Genomic DNA, 22,819 nt, shown 5'->3' on the forward strand with positions numbered 1-22,819 from the left:
TAATCTGGTCTGTGCAGCCTTTGGAGACTCCTTGTGATTAAGGGCTATACAAATAAACATGACTTGACTTGACTTATGAAAAAAACAAAAAAACATTGATTTGAATACCAGGCAAAAATACATGAACTATCTTACCATAAAAAAAAAAAAAAGGTCGAGAAATTCGTATTTACTTTACATAGTGGAATCCCTACCTAGAAGTCTCAGCCCTGCTTGTCTGGCATCTCATTGCTCCACTGTCTTCTGTGACACTGGTTTTCGTTTGCATTAGACAGTACAATGCCATCTAGTGGTCAAATATTATACATTAGGGCTTAAAAGTGAATTAGGACGATTCAACACTGTTATTTCCCATTTGTGAACATCACATTAGACTTTGAGGTTAGCAGAAATGCTATTACTACGCCATGCCCAGTTTTTCCTCTCACACACATACATCTACAGAAGAAGAGTGGAACATATTAGTCAATGATGCATTCTATTCAACACTTTATAATTTCACCCATCACTTTACGGATTAATCTGCATCGTCTGGGCTTGAGGGTTGCAAATCTTCCAATAACTTTTTGGTGTTGCACTTGGTCAAGCACATCTTTTTCAATTGCCAGGTTCCCTCTCCTCGCTTCCCACCCCGCCTTCTCTTAGCGCTGACAGCCATATACAAATAATTTAGTAGAAGGTCATGCGTATATCTTTATAGTTACAGTGGGTAATAGATTCTCATCTCAACAGAATACTTTATTGCGGTAAAACTGCAAAAGTCCATGCTGGTTCTGGAAGGATAACCACTCACATGTAGCTTACACACACGCAAAAACTAAGCTATGGTGATCATTGTTGCATTTGATTCGATGCAGCTAAAATGAGGACTCATATCCAATGTTCCCTCTAATTTTCCACGGGTCTGAGCGTTCACACAAAGTCGGTGAGCAACGCTTGAAACAACAGTGAGCAACAGCAATCCCAAGTGTTGCAACTAAGTCATTATCAAACATGTCCAAAATTTGACATAAAGTTACATTTTGCTGAGTTTCCGGCGATGCAAAAAAATTTTCACTTTTGAATGAATTGACTAATGTATTATTGCAAAGGTTGTACGGCCTTACAAACGTCATTTGTTTTTGCAACAATTCTTTCACAAGATTTCCATTTCTTTTTTTTCCTGGTATCTTTTGTCGCATAATACTAACATTTTTGGGGGCTTATTTAGTCGGTTGCACGATACACAACTGTATTTAATCACATTTTTTAGTGGAAGTACAATGTTGGCAACAAGATTGACTTGGTATAATTGGAATTTATTTGAATGCAACACAAACTTTTTCTTCTTTTTCCCTGTTCTTTTCTATTTTTTTTAATCCCTTTTAAAAAAATCTCATTGTGTTTATTTTTTCCTAGCTGTTACTTGTTTCTTTTTGTTCTCTATTTACTTTTTTTCCCTTGTTGATTTCTTTTCTTTTTTTCTGGCTTTTTTTCTAAATTTTTACTTCTTTTTTCTCTTCCTTTTGTTTCTGTTTTTCTCAGCTTTTTACTACTTTTTCATTTTGTTATTTTTTTCTTTTTTGTTCTATTCCCCCTTCCTTTAAGTCATTTTGTACATAATTTTACATAATATTTGGTCATATAGGGATGAAAGAAGCAAAAACAACCTGAAGAGCCATTTAGGACCCGAAAGAGCCGGTTCCTTTTAGTGAGCCGAGCCGAAGAAGCCGGTTCTCGAAAAACTCGAAAAACTCACACACGCAGTTTAGAGGGAACATTGCGCTGGATAGATTTTCTTGTGCACTGAGGATGTGCAGCTTAGAGGGAACACTGCTCATATCCGTTCATTATAAATAAATCATGGTATTGGGTGGTAAAATAGTTGTTCAACATAACCATTGTATAACATACTACCTCCCTAATACACCAGAGCCTCCAAAGACTTAACTGCTATGCAGCAAGTGGCACTAGCCAAGCAAAAGAGGAGACAGGAGAGCCAGGAAATAAATGGACTGAACCATCAAGGCAGTGGAGTATTTCGGACGCTGTGTTGTTCACATTTGTTTTGTTTTCCTTTTTTTAAAATTCTAAAATCTTTCATCATATTGAAGCCCAATCCCTCCTTTGTTAGGTAAAAAGGTGTTTTTAAAATCCTACAACTTCGGGGTTGCTTGGGTTGAATTTGGGGGCGATTGAGCACCCCCAAAATAGAGTGTAACAAGCTTTCGTGGGGCTCTAAGCAAAATGAGATTTGTAGTATTTCTGAATTTTTTTGTAGTATTTCCATAGTACTATTTTTCAGTATTTTGGAGTACTTTTGTTGTATTTCAAAAGTATATATATATATATATATATATATATATATATATATATATATATATATATATATATATATATATATATATATATATATATATATATATATATATATATATATATATATATATATATATATGTATATATATATATATATATATAGTGGTATTTTGTACTATTACAGTAGTTTTATGATTATAGTATTTTTGCAGTATTACTGTAGGATTATTTTTTTAATTATTTTATACTATCAGTGTTGTATTTGTAGTATTTCCATATAAGAATGTTTGTTGTATATCTGTTGTATTTCTGTAGTATCTTTGTAGTACAGTGTTACTGTAGTTTTATTATTGTCTTGTTTTTGTGATATTTCCATAGGAGAATTTTTGTAGATCTTTATAGGTGTAATTTGCAGTTTTTGTGTTGGAAACCTCTTCCAGTAGTATTTTTGTAGTAATATTTCTCTGGTAGTTTTTTATATTATAGTACTATGTAATGGTATTTTTTGTATATCAGTATAATTGATGTATTTCCAAAGCAGCATTTTAGTAGTATTTTTGTATGCCCATAGTAGTATTTTTTTCCATATTTCTTCAGTATTTTTGCAATAATCCGGGAGTTGTCCTTTTGTAGAATTTTTGGAGTAAAAAAATCTGTAGTAGTATTTTGTAATATAGTGTTACTGTAGCAGTATTTTTAAAGTAATTCTATATTATTTTTTTTATTTTCAGAATGAAGCAACATGATATACGAGGTCCCTGTTTTGAACCATTAAATTTGATACATTTTGCCACCCCTCAGGGATTTGCTTTAAACGCATGCTCAGTGTGAGCACTTTTACCAAAGAATTGTTTACATTTGACAGGCTTTATTCCATCAAAAATAAAAAGGAGGCAGACATTTTACTGAAGACACAAGTGAAAAAAATATTAATCTATAGCTGATGAGAATATTAACGAGTCGATTCGTGAAAAAACAATTTCCCCCAACAACCAACTCCCCTCATTAAATGCATTCACTATGATTTCATGTTACCTTGCAAGTTCCCATGGATTGCTACTTTGAGTCAAACCTATTTTAAATGCATTACTATTTCACATACTCTTTTGCTCCTCCATACTCTGATACATAAATTACTGGGTGGATGTGTGGGACAACACCTACATGACAAATACACAGCCTGTATTAATCTTACAGAAAAGAGCAATGAGAATAAAGAATAAATGTGTATATGGAGAACCAATAAACCAATTTTTGAAAATAAAATGAAATGATTTGCATTTATATAGAGCTTTTCAAGTCAATGACTTCCCAAAGCGCTTTACAATGTGCTCCACATTTCTCAATAGAGGCCTTGTAGCAGCCATGTAAGGCGCTAACCTGCTAATTGGGGTTATTAAGGGTTCAGTGTCTTACCCAAGGACACTTCGACATGTAACAAGGACGAGCCGGGATTAGAACTGGGATCCCTTGATCCCAAGACGAGCGCCTTAATATTCCTGTAAAATTTGCCAATCTAAGACGCAACCAAAGTAAAATAAATTGCTCTGCTTGAGCTATTTGGAGAATATTGTTTTGTTCTCTTTTGAAAGGTAAGACTCTCAAGTTTTATCTCAAACTGAGGTAATCACTGCAAGTGCTACTAACATTGATCTGAGTTGGAACACACGGAAATAGAAGGTTTTTCTTCTCGCCTGTATATTTTTTTGCAATTAAATGCTTGCAGAGGAGCGTAGCATAGGCAGGTGAGACAATAGCTTGAGGTCTTACCTGGTATTTTGTCAAATTCGATCACAATCTGAAAGACTAAACATTGTGTTTTACACATTTTTCAAAAAGTACTCATGTGGGTTTGATGTCATTTTTAGCTTCAATTTTTCTTTATATTTTGTGTCTGTAGTTTTTTATTTCTTTTTCTTTAACTTGCTTTAACAATAGTTGATTACAAACGTATTTCTTATAACCTGAAAACAATTTTATACTATATACATTCAGAAGGTAAGGCAGGTTCATTGTGTTAAAAAATATATTTTTTTTCTTATTGTTACTTGTCAGGACCAGAACGGAAACCCAGTTGTGTGACGTTTCTCATAAGTTTTATAGAAGGGAAAAGGGAAGGCATACCTGTCAACCTGTACGGTTTTGCCGTATAAACTACGTTTTTTATGACGAGTACGACGTACAAGGAAATCTGTACAGAAAAACGCAAATTTGTCAAACGCATGCGTCTGCCGCCTGGGGATTTCCCATCATTCAGAAAAAAAAGATATAGTGTACGATTATTTTGTATTTTATACGAGAAAATACGACAGTTTGTACGGGCATGGAGCTGTGGAGGTTGACAGGTATGGGAAGGGCTGCGCTCACGATCCGGTGGTCGCTGTACGCGGGAGGAAAGTCTCTCTCGTACTCTGATTGTGTTTCGAACGCGGAAGTGGATCTTCGGTAGCGAGCGATGGCGGTGTCAGGGACGGAAAAAACGGGTCGGTAGCTTGGACTGGGAGAGCAAGGCGTGGTCGGGGTCGGGGTCGAAAGCGAGTCGCAAGCTAGAACGGGAGAGTAGACAAAAAGAGGTCGGAATCCGGGACTGGAGAACAGACGTGGTCAGGAGCAAAACAGGTCGTAGCCGGAGACATACGGGAGCAAAAAACAGGACAGGTGGGAGTCAGGGTCGAAATAGGATTGCTTAGTGTTCACTGAGGTTCGCAGACGGACTGACAACAGGGGATAGACAGTACCGGGTTCAAATAGTTACAGGGAGCCAATCAGAACCCGCGGCGGTTGGCGCCAAATGAGCGGGCACAGCTGAGTCACATCAGTAATCATGACAGTTACTACTATTTTTAAAGGGACACTGTAGTATTCCCCCACTAGATGTCGACATACTGTTTAGTGCAACCGTAAAAGAGTGCTACAAAGTACAAGGAAGAATACAAACTACGAAAACTCAAAAGTGACCAAACAACACAATTCTTTTTCTCGTTTTTTCCCATAGTATTTCACAAGATTTGGGGTTTTTTAGGGTTACCCTTAGCTGCAAGACTGTGGACAATCATCTCAGCTCCTTCTGGCTGAGCTTTATGTTAAATAAATACATGGGTTCAAATCCAGCTACTAGGCTTCCTGTGCATGGTTGCATGTTCTCCCCGTGCTTCAGTGGGTTTCTTCCCACATTCCAAAAACATGCATGTCAGGTTAATTGGCTGGTTAATTGTCCCTAGGTGTGAACCCGCGAGTGAGTTGTCTGTCTCTGTGTGCCCTACGACTGGCTGCCAACCAGTTCAGGTTGTCCTCTGCCCACTGACCGATGATTGCTGGGATGGGCTCCAGCACCCCCGCGACCCTACTGAGGATAAGCGGTGCAGCTAATGAGATGAGATGAGATTATATATATATATATATATATATTTATATATATATATATATTTGTTGTTTTTTTATGGAGGGCTGCGGGATATGAAACCTTAAAGCTGCAATGTGACTTTGAGCCAGGAAATGGCGACAGAGTAACACATTATTTGCATAAATTTCTGAATAAACTCTTTATTTTTCATCTTTTTGCGGTCTTTGTTCCTCCCCGAACAGACCTGATAAAAGTAAGATAAAAGCAGATAGGCGCAATGGGAAATAAATCATAAATGCTCTTCAGGTGGGCATTGTTAACTCATACTTAAAAGAGAAAATATTTAACTTTCAACTTTTTAGACGCCTCAAACTATGCACCCTACCTTTAACCACTAAGAGGCGCTATATTCCCAATACACTATCACTTTGATGTAGGGTATCTGCCCAGGCTACATTTTTGTCTTAAATATACCAAGAAAGCCAAAATGAGACACTTTATATTCAAACCAAGAGAATATGACAGACAAATGTATATATTTATTTAGTTTGTGAGTTCAAATTCTTGGAGGTGATAATAACTGAGATAATAAGGTCTCTGTCGTAACGTACGCAGTCTCTCTTGTTCTCTTGTTTGTCTATTAATGCCACACTACCACCCACTGGTCAAAAGCCGCCAATACATCAGTGCGCGACATAACTCGGAATATTTATTTAACCTGGAGAAAACTGATCATATGACAAATGGGAACCAAATATCCTCGCATACATGTTTTTTTTTAAATATAAACATTTTGGGGGGGAAGAAATAGGAAAACATGTTGTCAAATATTTAGCTTTGCCTTATGAAGGAGTCAATGCCTAGGTTGTTTTATAATTTTCTTATTACGAACCTTGAAAATGCACTTACAGACCATTCAAGCATAGACATTAAATGTATAATGCCCAAAAAATCTAGAATTATTTTGACTAATGAAACTGTTAGGAGTCTTTAAAAAGTGCAGACAAAGTTATGATTCGTCAGGGATGTAATTATTGATTGAATTATTGAGATATATAAATGATCTGTGAATTATTTGGTCATTTAATCAATGCATGCAAAAATATATCTTTTAAAAAATCCTTTCAAATCAACAAAGTCAAAAAGTTACAAAAATAAAAAAATAATTTTAATTTACTCGAGTGAATGTTTTTGTTTATAACAGGTCAAAACAAGGAATATTGGAATTTCGTTTTCAACAAAATAAAACAAAGTTGCTTTCATCCAGCCAAAAATGTTTCAATACAATGAATAAACAAATATCCATACATCCATCTATGACTTTTCATCCACCTTTTCAGGGTCGGGTCAAAAGGGCAGCAGCTTTAAAGGGTGAAAGTGTTAGGTTTTGGTGGTAGATAATGGACCCATGCGGGGGAGGCAGGAACTGGAAACAGCGACGCTCAAAACATCTATCTATCTATTACCAAAACTAGGACCAAATACCAAACAATTTGGCACAAAGCAACAACAAAAATGCTTAAACCAGAAACAAAGACTAACCTGGAACTGGGAATGCAAGGAGTAATGTTACATATAAACCATGGACTAACATGACATGGGGGTAGAAATTAAAATGATAATGACCCAACCAAGTATGGTGTCCAGACAGTCGTATATAAAGGCCTAGGATGATTAAGGACAGGTATGAGCCTAGTTCCAAAGCAGCTTGGGGCGCTCTGGTGGAAGGAGGCTTACTAGACCCCAATGCCAGAGTGACTAATCAGGAAGAACAGGAGATTTTCCGAAGGGCTGGCTCATGTCAAAGTCGAGTTTGGGCTGGCTCAGTGAGAAAAATAATTTTAACATATATCTGTCACTTGTACTAGCTAACCTTAATCGTGCATTAATCTCTAGTTTCTATTTGGCCACATTCAGCACAACCCCAACATTGTAGCAGCAATTCTCCCCTTCTAAATTTGAATAATTTCCCCAGGCCGAATCATGATTCACGATTGTTCAGACATCAGTTAGTTTTATTTTCCGAAAATAAAAACTACACTAATCTATTTTGGGATTAATTATACAGACTATTCTTTGAACGTAAAATGCATTAGCTTTTTATATGATAACCCATAAATCGTCAAATTATCGATTAATTGTTCAATTAACGTGGCACGGCAGCGCAGTGGTTAGCGCATGTGCGGCAAAGTTCTGAGGTCATGAGATTGAACCTCCTGTTTGGAGTTTGCATGTTCTCCCCGTGCTTGCGTGTGTTTCCTCCGGGCACTGCCCACTGCCCGAAGATAGCTGGGATGGGCTCCAGCTCCCCCGCGACCCTACTGAGGATAAGCGGTGCAGATAATCGACGGATGTTCAATTAACATGAAGATTAATGTTCTGGAGGCATATTTTAAACCATTAGTGAATAAAATCTTTGAACAGATGGATTGCATTAGCTCGGATGTTAACAGAAACAGAAGTGACTACAAATGGCATGCTACTGTGTCTGGAAGCAATGTCATGTGCCATATACTCGCAGCACATGTGGGATTAACTTCTGGAACAAGTTTGAACTCTATTGCTTCATATAAAAATTCGGTCATCTTCAGCCTAAAATATCATAATTTGTGAATCTCCGTGATCATATTTTGGCAGAAAAGTCTAAACACTGAAACTGCAGAATTTTGTAAGCAAATATCAGCATTTTGGGGTTATACTGAGAAGAACAAAGGCCCTGCTGGAAGCAACTGTGCCTCTTTCTGTTGTTCTCGATGCAGATCATTAGCAACAATCATGTGTGTTGAATACTTCTACCCCCGGTTGCCAGATGTGACTTCAACAGATCTTTCTTCGTTCACTCTCTTTTTAGATGTGTTTGATGTGGGTCCAGCGACTGCCGACGTACCAATTACAGCACTATTTTCACATCCTTTTTAACCATACATTGGTCTCAAATAACAGGGCGTCATATAAATGGCAAATGCAGGCGTACTGTGCTAGTGTGTCTGTGCCACCCCCTGGCATTGCATGGCAACGTTCCCCATAATAGGCCAACTCGGGATTGTGTTCTGGCATCTGCAAAAGATTTTTGATCGTTGTGGTAAAGATTCCATTCACCTTCACCTCAAAAGTAGGTGCAATAAATTTCACAACCACAGTGGGTCAGAAAGTAGGTCGCCTGGGCTTCTCAGAGTCATCACTGAATATTAGGAAAATATGAGTGAGACTTTCCTTTCAGGTTGCCAGCAGGGGTGGAAAATGGAACAGGAGATACGTGCATTTGATCGTTTTCCCCCCCCCTTCAAATGAATTCAATAAATGATGGAATGAATACAATGCATTTTCATTAATTGACTACTAATGCTTTATTTATCCGTATTTTTCATCCAAACAATAGCAGAGTAATTAAGCAACATTTGATGTTGGAAAAATCGTGTGATGTTTCTTGTGTTTTTTTCCCACTTAATTCAAGAGGTTGTTTTTGCAACTAAGAAATTAACAGTAGAAATAACTTATCTGTGGAGAAACTAGATTTCCATGAGTGTAATTTTTCCACATGGATCTGTCCACCAGATGCTACTTGTGGCTTCTGCATGCATTTTTCTCATTTCTTTTCAGCCTCCTTGTAAATATGTGGCCAGCATGAAAACCCCCCATCTATGTGACATATTCAATCGAAATCGCAAGGTTCATGACAAACCCTCAGACTCTGGTGACATGCAAAACGAGTAAAAATTGTATAAGCAGGTAAGGGGAGATTCAAAAAGTCTCTCTACTCACGGTTGACTTTTCAAACATTCTTTTCAGGCTGTCAAGGGGGATGTCAAATCTCTCAATCCTCTTGGCAGCTTGCAGGTCTTCTTTGAGCACCTGATCTTCCGATGTGGCTACCTGGGGCCCGTGCTGGCTGTGTGAGTGGCGGGCCGAGGACGCAGGGCTCGCTTCGCCTTCTCCATTTCCTGATTGAATTTCCATTGTCCTTGAGAAACTGTACCTCCACCTTCCTTTTCCCTTTGAAGGAGGAAGTGTAGTGTGTGATTGAGAAAATAAGGGACTCTGAAAAGGTGAATAAAAGACTGTTGCTGGTCCTTCACTGTGCGAGAAGCTCCACAAGCTGAGCAAGCTGAAAAGAGGAGGGGAAAGGGAAAGTTTGCCAAAGTTTTTTTCCCAACTTCCCTATAATTACTTACACAGAGGGAAGAAAAGAGTGGGGCTGCCAGAGCAAAAATGGAACTGAAATGTTGTTCTCATTGACTACAAATACCTTCAAAGAGACTGACTTGCAGGAAGCTGCCATGGACACTTTTTGACTGCATTTTGCGCGACAAATGACCTGTGGTTTTCCTCAAACAGTAAAAAAAATCACTACAATAAACAGTCAGTACAAACCAACTGTATTGACTCTTACGCTCACATAGTGTCACGGAGCAGAGCGGAAAACAGGAAATAAGGACCCATTTGTGTGGACATACTCACAATTTATTGGGGGAGGACGAGGAGGGTGCGCACACTCGATACAGGGATCGATGGTCACGCAGTGGATTAGAAATCCAAACAAAAGAAAAGTTGTCAAAAACAAACGGATCAGACCAAAAACAAAACAGGATCAAATACGGGCAGATTCACAGAACTAAGCATTTAACAGGGTTTAACAGAAGTCTCGTATAAGTCTCGCAGACGTTTCCCAAGTATAACAAACGCTCCAGCAAGGCACAGTTCAAAGGAACGCGTTTAAGTACTCTAAGAAGCAATCAGTCAAATACGTCTCAGCCGGTGTTCATGGGCGGGGCCAACTGGGCGCCGAGGCAACCGCGCCAGAATCCGGCGCCACCCGGCTGGGACCAACTGGGCGCCATGGCAACCGCGCCAGACGTGACACTTAGAACATACGGATGTGTTCCATAGGCTGAAGCAAGACTGCCATGTTTTTAACAATTAACAAATTTTGTTTCACTTTTATATCCAGAAACTTCATAAGAGTGGTAGCCTGTAACAAAGAAGTATTTCTTAACTTCAAAAAAGTTGGAGCCCTTTGTCTAGTATGAGAACTGTAGTTGTTGGACTATGAACTGGTGTGGTTGACGACAAGCCACACATAATACAAAGTTAAAAAAAAACAAAAAAACACTTTGGACATAAATAAGCCGCACCTGACTAAAAGCCACATGTACCCATGTGCACTGTAGAAAGACATCTGCTCTCTGGGCATCCACCTTGCATTCAAGAATGTAGTCAGTTCCGGCCTCCTGCTTTTGTTTCTCCCAACATCTTTTTATTTTTTTTTATTTTTACACTTCACCAGGTTTTTCCGTTCCTGTTTTCAGCAACTCACTATTGATTCAACAGAGCAAACTTTACATGCAGCCGCTCTGTTTCCTTCTTCTTTGGTCAGCTAAAATGCTTGATTCTTGAGATCTGCGTCATATGCTTTTCTTTGTGTATTCTCCAAGATAAGAGTCAGTTTATGCTAATTTCATTCACTTATCAATTGCGTTATCGTACGATAAAAGTCTTCTTTCATGGTATTTATTGGCGGATGTTGTGCCAAGCCAACGCTTTGGTGTGCTTTTGCGCCATCTCAAATATATACAAACACTTTTGTTTCTAAATTTGTCATTAAGACCATCCTCTTTGTCAGCCCTCTATTAGCCCTGGGGTGGTGATTGAATTCCTTGAACTGTGCCTGCTTATCCCGCCCCATATGGAGTACCTGGATGTCTTAATGTCTTCTAACAAAGGGGGACAATCACTAGCTACTCCATTCACCGGATCACATTAAGTACAATTCCATTTTCAGTACAATGACATCTCTTTCACAAATTGACTTTGCTTGCTGAATCTTAGACCTGAATCCAATCAAGGATCATTTACACACAATGCTGCATCCAGCAATAGTACAAAAATCAGACTGTGATCTGAGATCTATTCACATTGTCAGGAGAACGAACATAATAATGTCATGATTACCGATGTGAATCAACTGTGCCCGCTCATTTGGCGCCAACCGCTGCGGGTTCTGATTGGCTCCCTGTCCCTATTCAAACCCAGTCCTATCATTCCCCTGTTGTCAGTCCGTCTGTGAACCTCTGTTTATACAAGGCAAGCCTTTTTCAACCCTGACTCCCGCCTGTCCCGTCTTTGCTTCCGTTTTGATCCCGACCACGTCTGCTCTCCCGTCCCGACTTACTACCCGATTTTGATTCCGACCACGTCTGCTCTCCCGTCCCGGCTTACGACCCGTTTCTCACCCCGACCAGGTTCTTTTTTTCCTGTCCCGGATATTGACCTGTTGTTCCGTCTCTGACACCGCTATTGCCCGCTGCGGAAGATCCGCTTCCGTATTCGGATCACCCTGAGATTCGGTCTGCAACCTCAGTGGAACTGTTTAAATCTAGGCTTAAAACACACTTCTATTCTATAGCTTATGAATGACTTATATTTCATGTTGACAATATCTGTGTATTATTTGTTATTGCAGAATCCATTGCAGCCAGGTCATCCTGGAACAGGAATTACCTCATGTGTGGTCCCTTTTCAAGGTTTTTTTCATTTACCTCATGTTGAAGTTTTGAGTTTTTCCTTGCCCTCATGTAGGTTTTAGATCAGGGATGGTGTAATAATAGTCTGTAGTTTGCTATAATCTGTGGTCTATGCAGCCCTTTGAGACTCCTTATGATTAAGGCCTATACAAATAAACATGATTTGACTTGACTTGAATAGCCCTACCAGTCCACAGAGGAAAAGTGACCTTATTTCAAGATGAACTGAATTTAACCTTAACACCGATGCGGCCTTTCACAACAGACTTTTTGCATGTTTTTCTTCTCATAATGGAGGACACACAAGTATTTTGTTTCATTTATTAGAGGTTTATTCTGATGTGTAGCAATTAACTTATCATATTCAGATACCGTATTCAAATAGAACGTGATTGAATTCATGTTTTTCCTGCTTTACTCTCACAGAGTGGGGATCAAATGCTGCTGATGATGAGGGGTGCAAGTACCTTGAATGAGGGTGTCATGAAATAGTGGCATATTAGATCAAATAATTAAGATAAGAAATGTCAAGACCAACAGAACAGTTTATAAAAAAAGAAAAGTCAAGAGGCAATCTGTATAACATTGTAATCTAAATGAATCATCAGTCACTACTAAAGCTGGACTATAATGGACACATTGCACTGCCTTTATACTTGGGACTGATGTATTATTCAGATGGCTCACTTTACAGCACCTAACCAAGAACCGTGAATCACATACCTGAAACAACGGTTCAATGGTTTTGTTTTAGGTTTTCTTTTTCAGTTTTTCTGTTTAACTGCAACCTGTTCTTAACCATTTGATCGCAAAAGGGTTAAAGTAACCACCTCTCCCAGTAGGTTTTTTTCTCAATACAATCAGATAATAAGTCTTTACGGGCTAACTAAGATAAGATTACTAAAGGAAAAAAATGTTTTTTTGTTGTTGTTGTTTTTAATCCTTTTCAGATCCCGCTATCCGTGACGGTGAACTGGGCAGTACTGTCACAATTGCCATGGCGCCCAATTGGCCCCGCCCATGTGGCTCCTGCTTCGGCTCGTTGACGGATTGGCTTTCCGTCTATTTAAGCTCAGGGGTCTCACTCTTCCTTTGTCAGTCCGTCAACATATCTCTGCCCCGCAAGACCTGGGTTTTGACTCGGCCCTGTTTCCTGTTGGTATTTCCTGTCCGGTATTGTTCCCGTTTATTTTGTCCTGTTTGGTATCGGTTTCCAGTTTTGTTCCCATCTAGTTTGTCCTGTTTATTTTCTATATCCTGTTTTGATATCAATCCTGTCTGACCCGTCCTGTCCGGTATCGACCCCATCTGTCCGATATCTGCTCGGGCAATTGGTATCGATCTTGTCAGCCTCTGGCTTCCTGTCATTCCATGTACATGACTCCCCATTTCCCGTAAAATAAAAGGCTTGTGTGAGAAACGTCACACATTTGGGTCGTGATTCTGTTTTGGTTCATGACAAGTACTGTATTTAGCTTATCTGAATTTGAGGAATTCTTTCTTCAACAGTCTTCAAACAGGGGTGCCGTCTGCTCCCCTCAAAAGCAATCAGTTTCCTTATTTCTCTGAATAAATAGGATTAGCCTTAAAAGACAGGGTTGTCGGAAGCTGTCGCTGCCACTTTTTAATTACATATTGCGCCACAGAAAAATATCCAAAGCATGTGATTTTCTTCAGACAGTAAAAAAGTCATTCCAATAAATGTTCAGTCCTAATCAACTGTATTTACGCTTATGCTTACCAGTAAAGTGCAGTCAGAGGAGGCAAGGCCTCACCTGTCAGCATTGAAATCTAGAATTAAAAATATATTAAATGGTTATATGTATTAAGTGTTATTCTTTATTTTGCTCGCAAGAGCTGAATCCTAACCTTGGTGACTTCTAGATGGACAATCAATATCAACTCTGATCCTTACATTACCGAATCATTTACCTTCACATTTTTAGTCTTTCTTTTTCAATGAAATATCCCACATTATAAATACAATTAGTTTGTATTACTTGTCACGACCAGAATGGAATCAGTACCCAAATGCGTAGCGTTAATTACAAGTTTATTGATAGACAGAGAAAGGGCAGCGCCCACGATCCTGTGCTCGCTGGACGCAGGAAGCAAGCCGCTCATGCAATCGGATCATGATCCGAATACGGAAGTGGATCTCCTGTAGCGGGAGATGGCGGTGTCAAGGACAGAAAAACAGGTCGATAGCCGCGACAGGAGTGCAAAGACGTGGTCGGGATCATAAACCGTCCGTAAACCGGGACAGGAGAGCAGCCGTGGTCAGGATCAAAAACAGGTCGTTACCAGAGACAAACGCTGAGATCAGGAACGGACAGACGGAAAAACGGGTGCAAAAACGGGACAGGCGGGAGTCAGGGTCAAAATGCTTGCCTTCTGACTACAGAGGTTCGCTGACGGACTTACAACCGGAGAGTGACAGGACGGGGCTTAAAACGGGACAGGGAACCAATCAGGTAGCCCGCAGCGGCTGGCACCAAATGAGCGGGCACAGGTGATGCCAATCGGTAATCATGACATTACTGTGCTGAGGGTCTGCAGATGCAGAATGAGGCTCACAATTCTCTTGCCTCATGGCAGAGTACAATAGTAAGACCAAGAATTCTGATTTAGTACAAACACGTAAAACCCAACCAGTAAAAAAAAATATGTTGGTTTTTTTTGCAAGCTAACAGCAAATCAAGCCATCTAGGATTTTTTTTTACTCTTTGCACGGACATGTTTTATTATAAAGCCTAGTAGTTTGATCTGATGTAATCCTTTTATTCAAAAGGAGCAGCGCAAAAATTGCATTTATAAGTTAAGGTAAGACAATAAAAAAAAATAATGCTACAGTTTATATATTGCTTTCTTGCTCTGCTGATCAAATGATGAAGAAGATGTACGTTCATTTATCTGTGAATCTGACACGAACCTCATCGCACGTCACTGATACTTACATTATGCATAAGGATGTGTTACATGGGCCAAAGGAAAAAAAAATGTTTCCTCCTGCTTCTAACAAATTCGTTTTGTTTTACATCAATACAATTAGATAATATCTCATGTCTTCAGAGGCTTCCAGGGGTAACATAACTTGAAATGACTAAACTTTTATTTTTAACATTTTAGGTCTTCTGCTATTCTTGGCAGTGTGCTGGGAAGTACTGTACCTAGCTTTACTGTCTTTGATAAATCTTTAAACAGAGGTTTTATCTGCTCCCCTCACGAGCAATCGGTTTCTTTGTATCTCTAAGTATGGAAATTTAAACATGTTTTATTCATTGCCACCTTTGGCATTATTATAGTGTTGTGGGAGCAATCAGTTGTAGATAGAAGTAAAGTCATTAGGAGTTGTGCTAATTTGAGAATAAATAAAAAACCACTAAAACTCAAGACTCACTTGAAAGGTTTATTCTGAGACCTCATGTGGCTCGTAAAACTATCAGCATAAAGCGGTCCGATAAATCAATTACATTTACCAGTGCAGAGTCTAAAATAACATCTCACTGTAGGGCAATATTATGTTTTCATGCTCCTTGCTACTTTGAAACTATGAAAACTGAACGACCAAAAAATAAAACATAAATAAAAATCTCAGTCTCACATTTATGTAAAAATATGACACAAAATATACTATAGATATTTTGGAGGGAAAACTGCTCTACATATAGCTCATAAAAACATTGGGGAATGACATTTATTAACAATAGAGGAAGAAAAGCACTGCATAAAACACTTGTTTATTATGTTGGTTACTTTCCAAAAAAGACTCACGAAAGGCAAAATCAATGATAAAAAAAACTTTATTTTTCTTAAAATAATTAGACAACTATATACTTTACTACAGTTTGTGCTGAAAGTGTCAGAACCCGAACAGACGGTGGACCCAATTGCGTAACATTTGCACACGAAGCGTTATTTTACGGAAACGGGGCAGTCATGTACGGGAACACAAACGCCAGCGATTCAGCGATCGCTGGGTAGAAGAAGTGAGACAGAGAAGTCAGGCGCGGGAAAACAGGAAGTCAGGGGCAGACGAGATCGAAACCAGATATAGGAAACTGGACAGGACGGGACAGACCGGATTGATACAGGATACAGGATGCACGAGCAAGATATCTGACAGGATGGAACAGACACCGGATACTGGATACATGAGCAGGATACCGGAGAGGACGGGACAGACGGGATCGATACAGAATACTGGATACACAAGCAGGATACCAGACAGGACAGGACAAACGGGATCGATACCGGATACCAGATACTGGATACACGAGCAGGATACCGGACAGAGTCAAAATGCAGGCGTTGCAAGTGCAGAGGTTCGTTGACGGACTGACCAGGAATGAATGAGAGTTTAAATAGGTAAAAAATGGTAAAATCCCTTATTACGGCAAAATTGTCACCACAAATGATAAGAAAAATTGTAAATCACACTGTCAATTTAGATCATGTGATAATGTAAGCTCTTTTTAAAAAAATACATGGAAATGGTGCCAGGAACTAATTTTCAAACATTTTCGACAGTGTCCCTGAGATTTTTTATGAAGACAAGTGGGCCTTGGCTCAAAAGCGGTTGAAAAACATTGGTATACAGTACATATTTTTAATATTTGATCACAATATGGGCAGCACGGCGGCGCAGTGGTTAGCACGTGTGCGGCACAGTTCTGAGGTATGAGATCAAACCTCCTGTGTAGAGCTTGCATCTTCTCCCCGTGCTCGCGTGGGTTTCCTCTGGGCACTCCGGTTTCCTCCCACATTTCAAAAACATGAATGTTAGGTTAATTGGCCGGTCTAGATTGTCCCTAGGTGTGACTGAGTGAGCAAATTGTCTGTCCCTGTGTGCCCTGCGATTGGCTGTCAACCAGTTCAGGGTGTCCCCTGCCCACTGCCCGAAGATGGGTGGGATGGGCTCCAGCATCCCCGCGACCCTACTGAGGATAAGTGGTGCAGATAATGGATGGATGGATGGATGATCACAATAACCAATGCCAGAGTGACTAATCGGGAAGAACCGAAAGATTTCCCGAACATCCGGCTCATGTCAAGGACAAGTTTGGGCTGGGTAGAGAAAAATAGTTTTAAATTGTATCTGTCACTTGCACTAAACTCACGCGTGCTTTCATTCTCTAGTCAGCTATTTGGCCCCAACTTCGTAGCAGCAGATGAGGTGAGTTTTACCATCTTGGGGGAATGCTACCCTCCCAAATTTGAAGTTGGTTTGGCCCACTACCATTTTTCTTTTCTGTAGCGCTAAAATGAACACAGAAGAGCGCAAATGATATGATTAATTTATGATGGAGGGTAGAAAGATGCTAGGTGCAGCCAGGAAATAAAAATAAATGGGTTAAAAGAACGACTGTTATTATTCTTTTAACTCATCTTACATATTTTTCCTGTGTGCCGCCAGTTGCGTGTTGTGCTATGTGTTTGCAAAATTAAGCAGTTAACTACCTTTACCTGGTAGCTCCTCTCACTCAAATAAACATGAAGTGATAGGGTTTTCATCTCAAACAAGTACAAGGCTAAAAGTATCAAAATTATATAAGGAAAATGAGGAAAAAAAAATTGAAAAAGAGGAAAAATGCTATTAAAAAAGAGAAAGCTTTGGGGGGGAAAGAAAGAAGAAGAAAGACGAAAAAGGAGGTCCTATTACAATACTGTATAGCCTCCTTACAGATGCCTACCATGTCATTGGGTAGGGTTGGGTGTACTCCGGTTGCAGGCGAGCAGAGCTTCTCTGCTTTAAAATGTGTGAAAACTGGGTTAAGAAGCTCCCTGTCTAAGGAACCTTTGGATGCCCTCATGTTGACATACACTAAAAAGAAAAAAATCGCAGGTTCGATTCCCGGCTCTTCCGTGTTATATGTCGAAGTGTCCTTGGGCAAGACACTGATTCCCTTATGCCCCCAATAAGCAGGTAGGCGCCTTGCATGGCTGACTCCCTATTGGTGTGTGAGTGTGTGTGTGAATGGGTAAGTATGAAGCACATTGTAAAGCGCTTTTTCTTCATTGACTTGAAAAGTGCTATATAAATGCAGACCATTTACCAAAGACCAGTGTTTTGCTTTGGAGGATTTTGATGTTTTAAGTAGTCTACTTAAAATGTGTGTCATGAAGCTACTTCATAAGAGTTTAGTGTAAAGCCGACCTATCTGTTGCGAAGTCTGATGCAATTTTTATTTCAAATTACTGATGATGTACATAGGTAAATACAGAATGTGTAAACAATTTTCTAATTCAGTCTCGTCTATTTCTGTCAAATACAATAATAAATTCCTATATGTTTTAAGGGTGCTTTCTAGCAATAAAGGGGGAAAATAATTCAGGAAAAAAATAATATACATTTAAATAATACGCAAAAATGCATGAACCTTCATGTACATGTGCATTTTTATTTATCGAATATGATTTATTTTACATAACTTGAGTCTCACCTAAAGGGAGCTGACATAATTGTCTGTCATCTTGCTGCTAAAAGAATCTGAAAAGTTCAAAAAGGCTGGGCAAATAAAAGAAAAGAAGTAAAATGGTGTGTTTCGGTCACTTTGAGTCTCCAAAGTTTGTATTTTTTTTCTTGTGCTTTTTAGCACATTTTGGTTGCGCTACACCAGGGGTCTCCAACGTGTTGCCCGCAGGCACCGGGGTGCCCTCTTTAGGATCGCTGAGTTTCCCACGGAGCTGTTCTGAAAATACCTAACCAGGGCTGTGGCATTTTTGATTTAGTAATATTATTGTTATTTTAGTGGTTGGCTGAGTTTATTTAACTGTGATTCCAATATTTAACTTGGTAGTAACATAGAATCAACAGTAATAAAATTATAAGTTTGTTTTTTTAGATATACATATGAAACCAGGTGCCCTTTGCGCGTATTAGCAACAAAAAGTGGCTCTCAGCTTGCAAAGGGTTTGAGACACCTGCACGACTTCATACAGTGATATCTAATGATCAATTATTACACACTGCCCCTTAAAAAAACTATGGCTGATTTCTTACCAGCTGCATCATATTTCGTTTCTCCACTGGATGGCAGTACAATGTCAGCAACGGAAGTAAGCAAGGAAAGCCTTGGCAACCTCGAGAGGCCACATCGACACCGTAAAAGACTCAAAAATGTCGTAAATACATTGATACAAATGAGAATTTTTACCCTTGTCCTCCATTTGATTTAACTAAATAGTAGTTCATTTCGCGACTATAATAAATAATCATAATTTGCAAGTGAGCACAAATTATTTTGTTTTTCGTAGACTAGTTTTGATGTTGCAGTCGGACTGCGCATTAGAGTTCCGGTTTATTAACAAAATAAGCGACCACCAGACATACAATCACATTGGATAAGCGGTTTGTTCCATAACTATACTATGATGAAATGATTCATATAATCTTTCAGTGTGCAAAAAAAACATTGTTTCAATGTAACAAAGGATAATTTGGAACGAATATATTTTATTTTGAAATGCAGTTGAACGACATTATCGAACAGAGGTAGACTGTTCAGTCTACTGGTTGGGTTGTGTTTGCCAACTTTACGCATTTCGTTCAGCAAAGATTCGTTCGCTATCCAGGTGTTTTTCGAGTCTCTTCGGCAAAACCAAAACAAACAGGTACCGCCATTATTATAAAATGTTCAGTGGTTTGACAGGTTTTGTAAGACAAACTGTTTTTTTGTCACATGAGTAGGAGGAGGGGTAGGGAAAGGAATGTTCGCTGATGGAAATGGGAATATTGACAGCTAGCTTGACGTTAGCTTAGACAGGTAACGTCTCGTTTTACTTTTGTCCCAAATTGTCTTAAAATAATTTCGACTACGGCTGTATATTCATGGCATACATACAAGAGGTTGTTTATATATGCGTGTTCCCTGTGTAAGACAGTCTTGTTTCGGTTTTTATATATCCAGTTGAATTGCTCAACTTGCATCGAGCGTATAGCAATTTGGTAATGGTAATTGTATTCACCATCGATTCCTTAAATCTTGCTTCTCTGACAGGATCAACATTTTGGTCAACGACAGTCTGCTCCTCTCGAGAGACACCGAAGGGTTAATCCCCAGCAGCCATCAAGCAACTCCTTCTTGGGACCATTTCCGTGGATTTGGCTGGTTTTGTATGATGTCATGCCAGTGTGGAAAGATTACGATGCTTCTGCCCTGCAACCGAGGTTGAGATCTTGACTTGACGAACATGAAATTCCCACGAGATTGACCTGTGGAGTTCACCGCCCAAGGGGGGGCACTCACTGGAAGCGATGGCTTCTAAGGAGAGACTCTACGAGGTCTGGATGCTTTACTGCTCCAAGGTAAGAAATGTGATTCAATGTATGACGCCTTGATTGGTCATTCGTGTATAAACAATACTACCAACAATACTTGCTATCATTGTTCCCTCTAATTTTCCACGGGTCTGAGCGTTCACACAAAGTCGGTGAGCAACGCTTGAAACAACAGTGAGCAATCATAATCCCAAGTGTGGCAAGATAATTAATTATTAAACATGTCCAAAACTTGACATCAAGTTACATTTTGCTGAGTTTCCGGCAATGCAAAATTATTTTTCTCTTTTGAATGAATTGACTCATGTACTATTGCAACGGTTGTACGGCCTACAAACGTCGTTTGTTCTTACAATTCTTTCACAAGATATCCATTTCTTTTTATTTACTGATATATTTTGTCGCATCATATTAATATTTATGGGGGCTTATTTAGTCGGTTGTAAGATACAGAAGTGTACTTAATCACATTTTTTAGTGGAAGAACAATGTTGGCAACAAGATTCACTTGATATAATTGGAAATTATTTGAATGCAACACAAACTTTTTATTCTTTTTTTCGGTGTTTTTTTTTCTACTTTTTTTAAAAATTCCTTTAAAAAAATCTCATTGTGTTTTTCCGAGCTGTTACTTTTATCTTTTTGTTCTCTATTTACTTTTTTCCTACATTTCGTTCTTTTCTTTTTTTCTGGCTTTTTTCTAAATTTTTCCTACTACTTTTTCATTTTGGTATTTTTTTCTTTTTTGTTCTATTCCCCCTTCCTTTAAGTCATTTTGTGCATAATTTTACATAATATTTGGTCATGTTGGGATTAAAGAAGCAAAAACAACCCGAAGAGCCGTTTAGGACCCAAAAGAGCCGGTTCCTTTTAGTGAGCCGAGCCGGAGAAGCCAGTTCTCGACATACTCTACTAACTTTACTCGACTTCGTTCGTCTTCAAAATACCGCATTTAGGACACAACGTCAGGGGAACCCGTGTATTTTTACCTTCATGCACTGTAACTTTGACTTAAGTCGCTTCTTAATAAATAATTTTGAGCCCTCATTTTTGTGCGCTGGCTAGATTTTTTGTGCGCTGAGAATGTGCGAGCAGTGCGCAATTGCGCACGCGCGCAGCTTAGAGGGAACACTGCTTGCTATGTCTGAAAAATACAAAACAATAATTCCTGTAAAATTAAACCCAATCTGTGTGATACTTTTTTCATCATGACCTAGCCACTATGGTCTTTGAGTGATGTTTAGTGTTCCCTGTGAAGCTATTGAAAAAGCTGACTATTAAACAGAGACGGCACACTTGACTCAGCTGTTGGTTAGATTTAATTCACCTGCATATAAAGCCTAAGCATTTGCAGGCGTCCAATCAAAACAGCCTGCCTGAGCTGCCCCTCATGTGAGTCTGGCAGCAACAGCACACGACCCACACTAATCCCTGGGCTTCGCACACACAGTTTGGCAATCTCCTTCCAAAGAGTATTTTCTCCATAAAGCAAAGCTGTTTGTTAGAGTAGGACTTCGATGGTCACATGATCTCAAAAGTCAGTGATTATAAATAAATAAATATATTGGAGATGGAAGGCTTCACAAGACCTACGATTCATTTCATTTTAGGTTTTGTATTCAGTTTTTGGTTTTGTGCATTGATTCTTTTATACTGTAGAGCTATGTTCCATCTAATTTTCCACGGGTCTGAGCGTTCACACAAAGTCGGTGAGCAACGCTTGAAACAACAGTGAGCAACAGCAATCCCAAGTGTGGCAACTAATCCATTATCAAACAAGTCCAGAACTTGACATCAAGTTACATTTTGCTGAGTTTCCGGCAATGCAAAAAAGTTTTCACTTTTGAATGAATCGACTAATGTATTATTGCAAAGGGTGTACAACCTACAAACGTCATTTGTTTTCTCAACAATTCTTTCACAAGATTTCCATTTCTTTTTTTTCCTGGTAACTTTTGTCGCATAATACTAACATTTTTGGAGGCTTATTTAGTCGGTTGCACGATACAGAACTGTATTTAATCACATTTTTTGGTGGAATTACAATGTTGGCAACAATATTGACTTGGTATAATTGGAAATTATTTGAATGAAACACAAACATATTTTTTCTTTTTTTTTAAATTCCTTTAAAAAATCTCATTGTGTTTATTTTTTCCTAGCTGTTACTTTTTTCTTTTCTCTTTGTTTGTTTCTTTTTTTTTCTGGATTTTTTCAGAATTTTTTTCTTCTTTTTCCTCTTCCTTTTGTTTCTTTTTTCTCAGCTTTTCATTACTTTTTCATTTTGTTATTTTTTTCTTTTTTGTGCTATTTCCCCCCCTTCCTTTAAGTCAATTTGTGCACAATTTTACATAATATTTGGTCGTGTAGGGATTA

The 22,819-nt window shown here is 38.9% G+C and overlaps 2 protein-coding genes across 6 annotated transcripts in view; one reads left to right on the plus strand and one right to left on the minus strand.

Moving 5' to 3' along the window:
- Positions 1-9,598, minus strand: part of xirp2a (xin actin binding repeat containing 2a) — a 77,639-nt gene extending 68,041 nt beyond the window's left edge. Inside the window, exon 1 of the mRNA XM_088329813.1 lies at positions 9,404-9,598. Coding sequence (XP_088185939.1) covers positions 9,404-9,598 — 195 coding nt within the window. The remainder of the gene's footprint in view (positions 1-9,403) is intronic.
- A 10,093-nt stretch (positions 9,599-19,691) lies between these two features.
- nbeal1 (neurobeachin-like 1) overlaps positions 19,692-22,819 on the plus strand; it is a 63,291-nt gene continuing 60,163 nt past the window's right edge. For all 5 annotated transcript variants that reach the window (XM_088330863.1, XM_088330866.1, XM_088330862.1 and 2 more), the window contains exons 1-2: positions 19,692-19,776; positions 20,163-20,470. In XM_088330863.1, coding sequence (XP_088186989.1) covers positions 20,420-20,470 — 51 coding nt within the window. In that variant the 5' untranslated portion in view covers positions 19,692-19,776; positions 20,163-20,419. The remainder of the gene's footprint in view (positions 19,777-20,162; positions 20,471-22,819) is intronic.

This window comes from Urocampus carinirostris, chromosome 3, assembly GCF_059441175.1.
Source record: "Urocampus carinirostris isolate Australia breed hairy pipefish chromosome 3, RoL_Ucar_1.0, whole genome shotgun sequence".
Lineage (NCBI taxonomy): Eukaryota > Metazoa > Chordata > Actinopteri > Syngnathiformes > Syngnathidae > Urocampus > Urocampus carinirostris.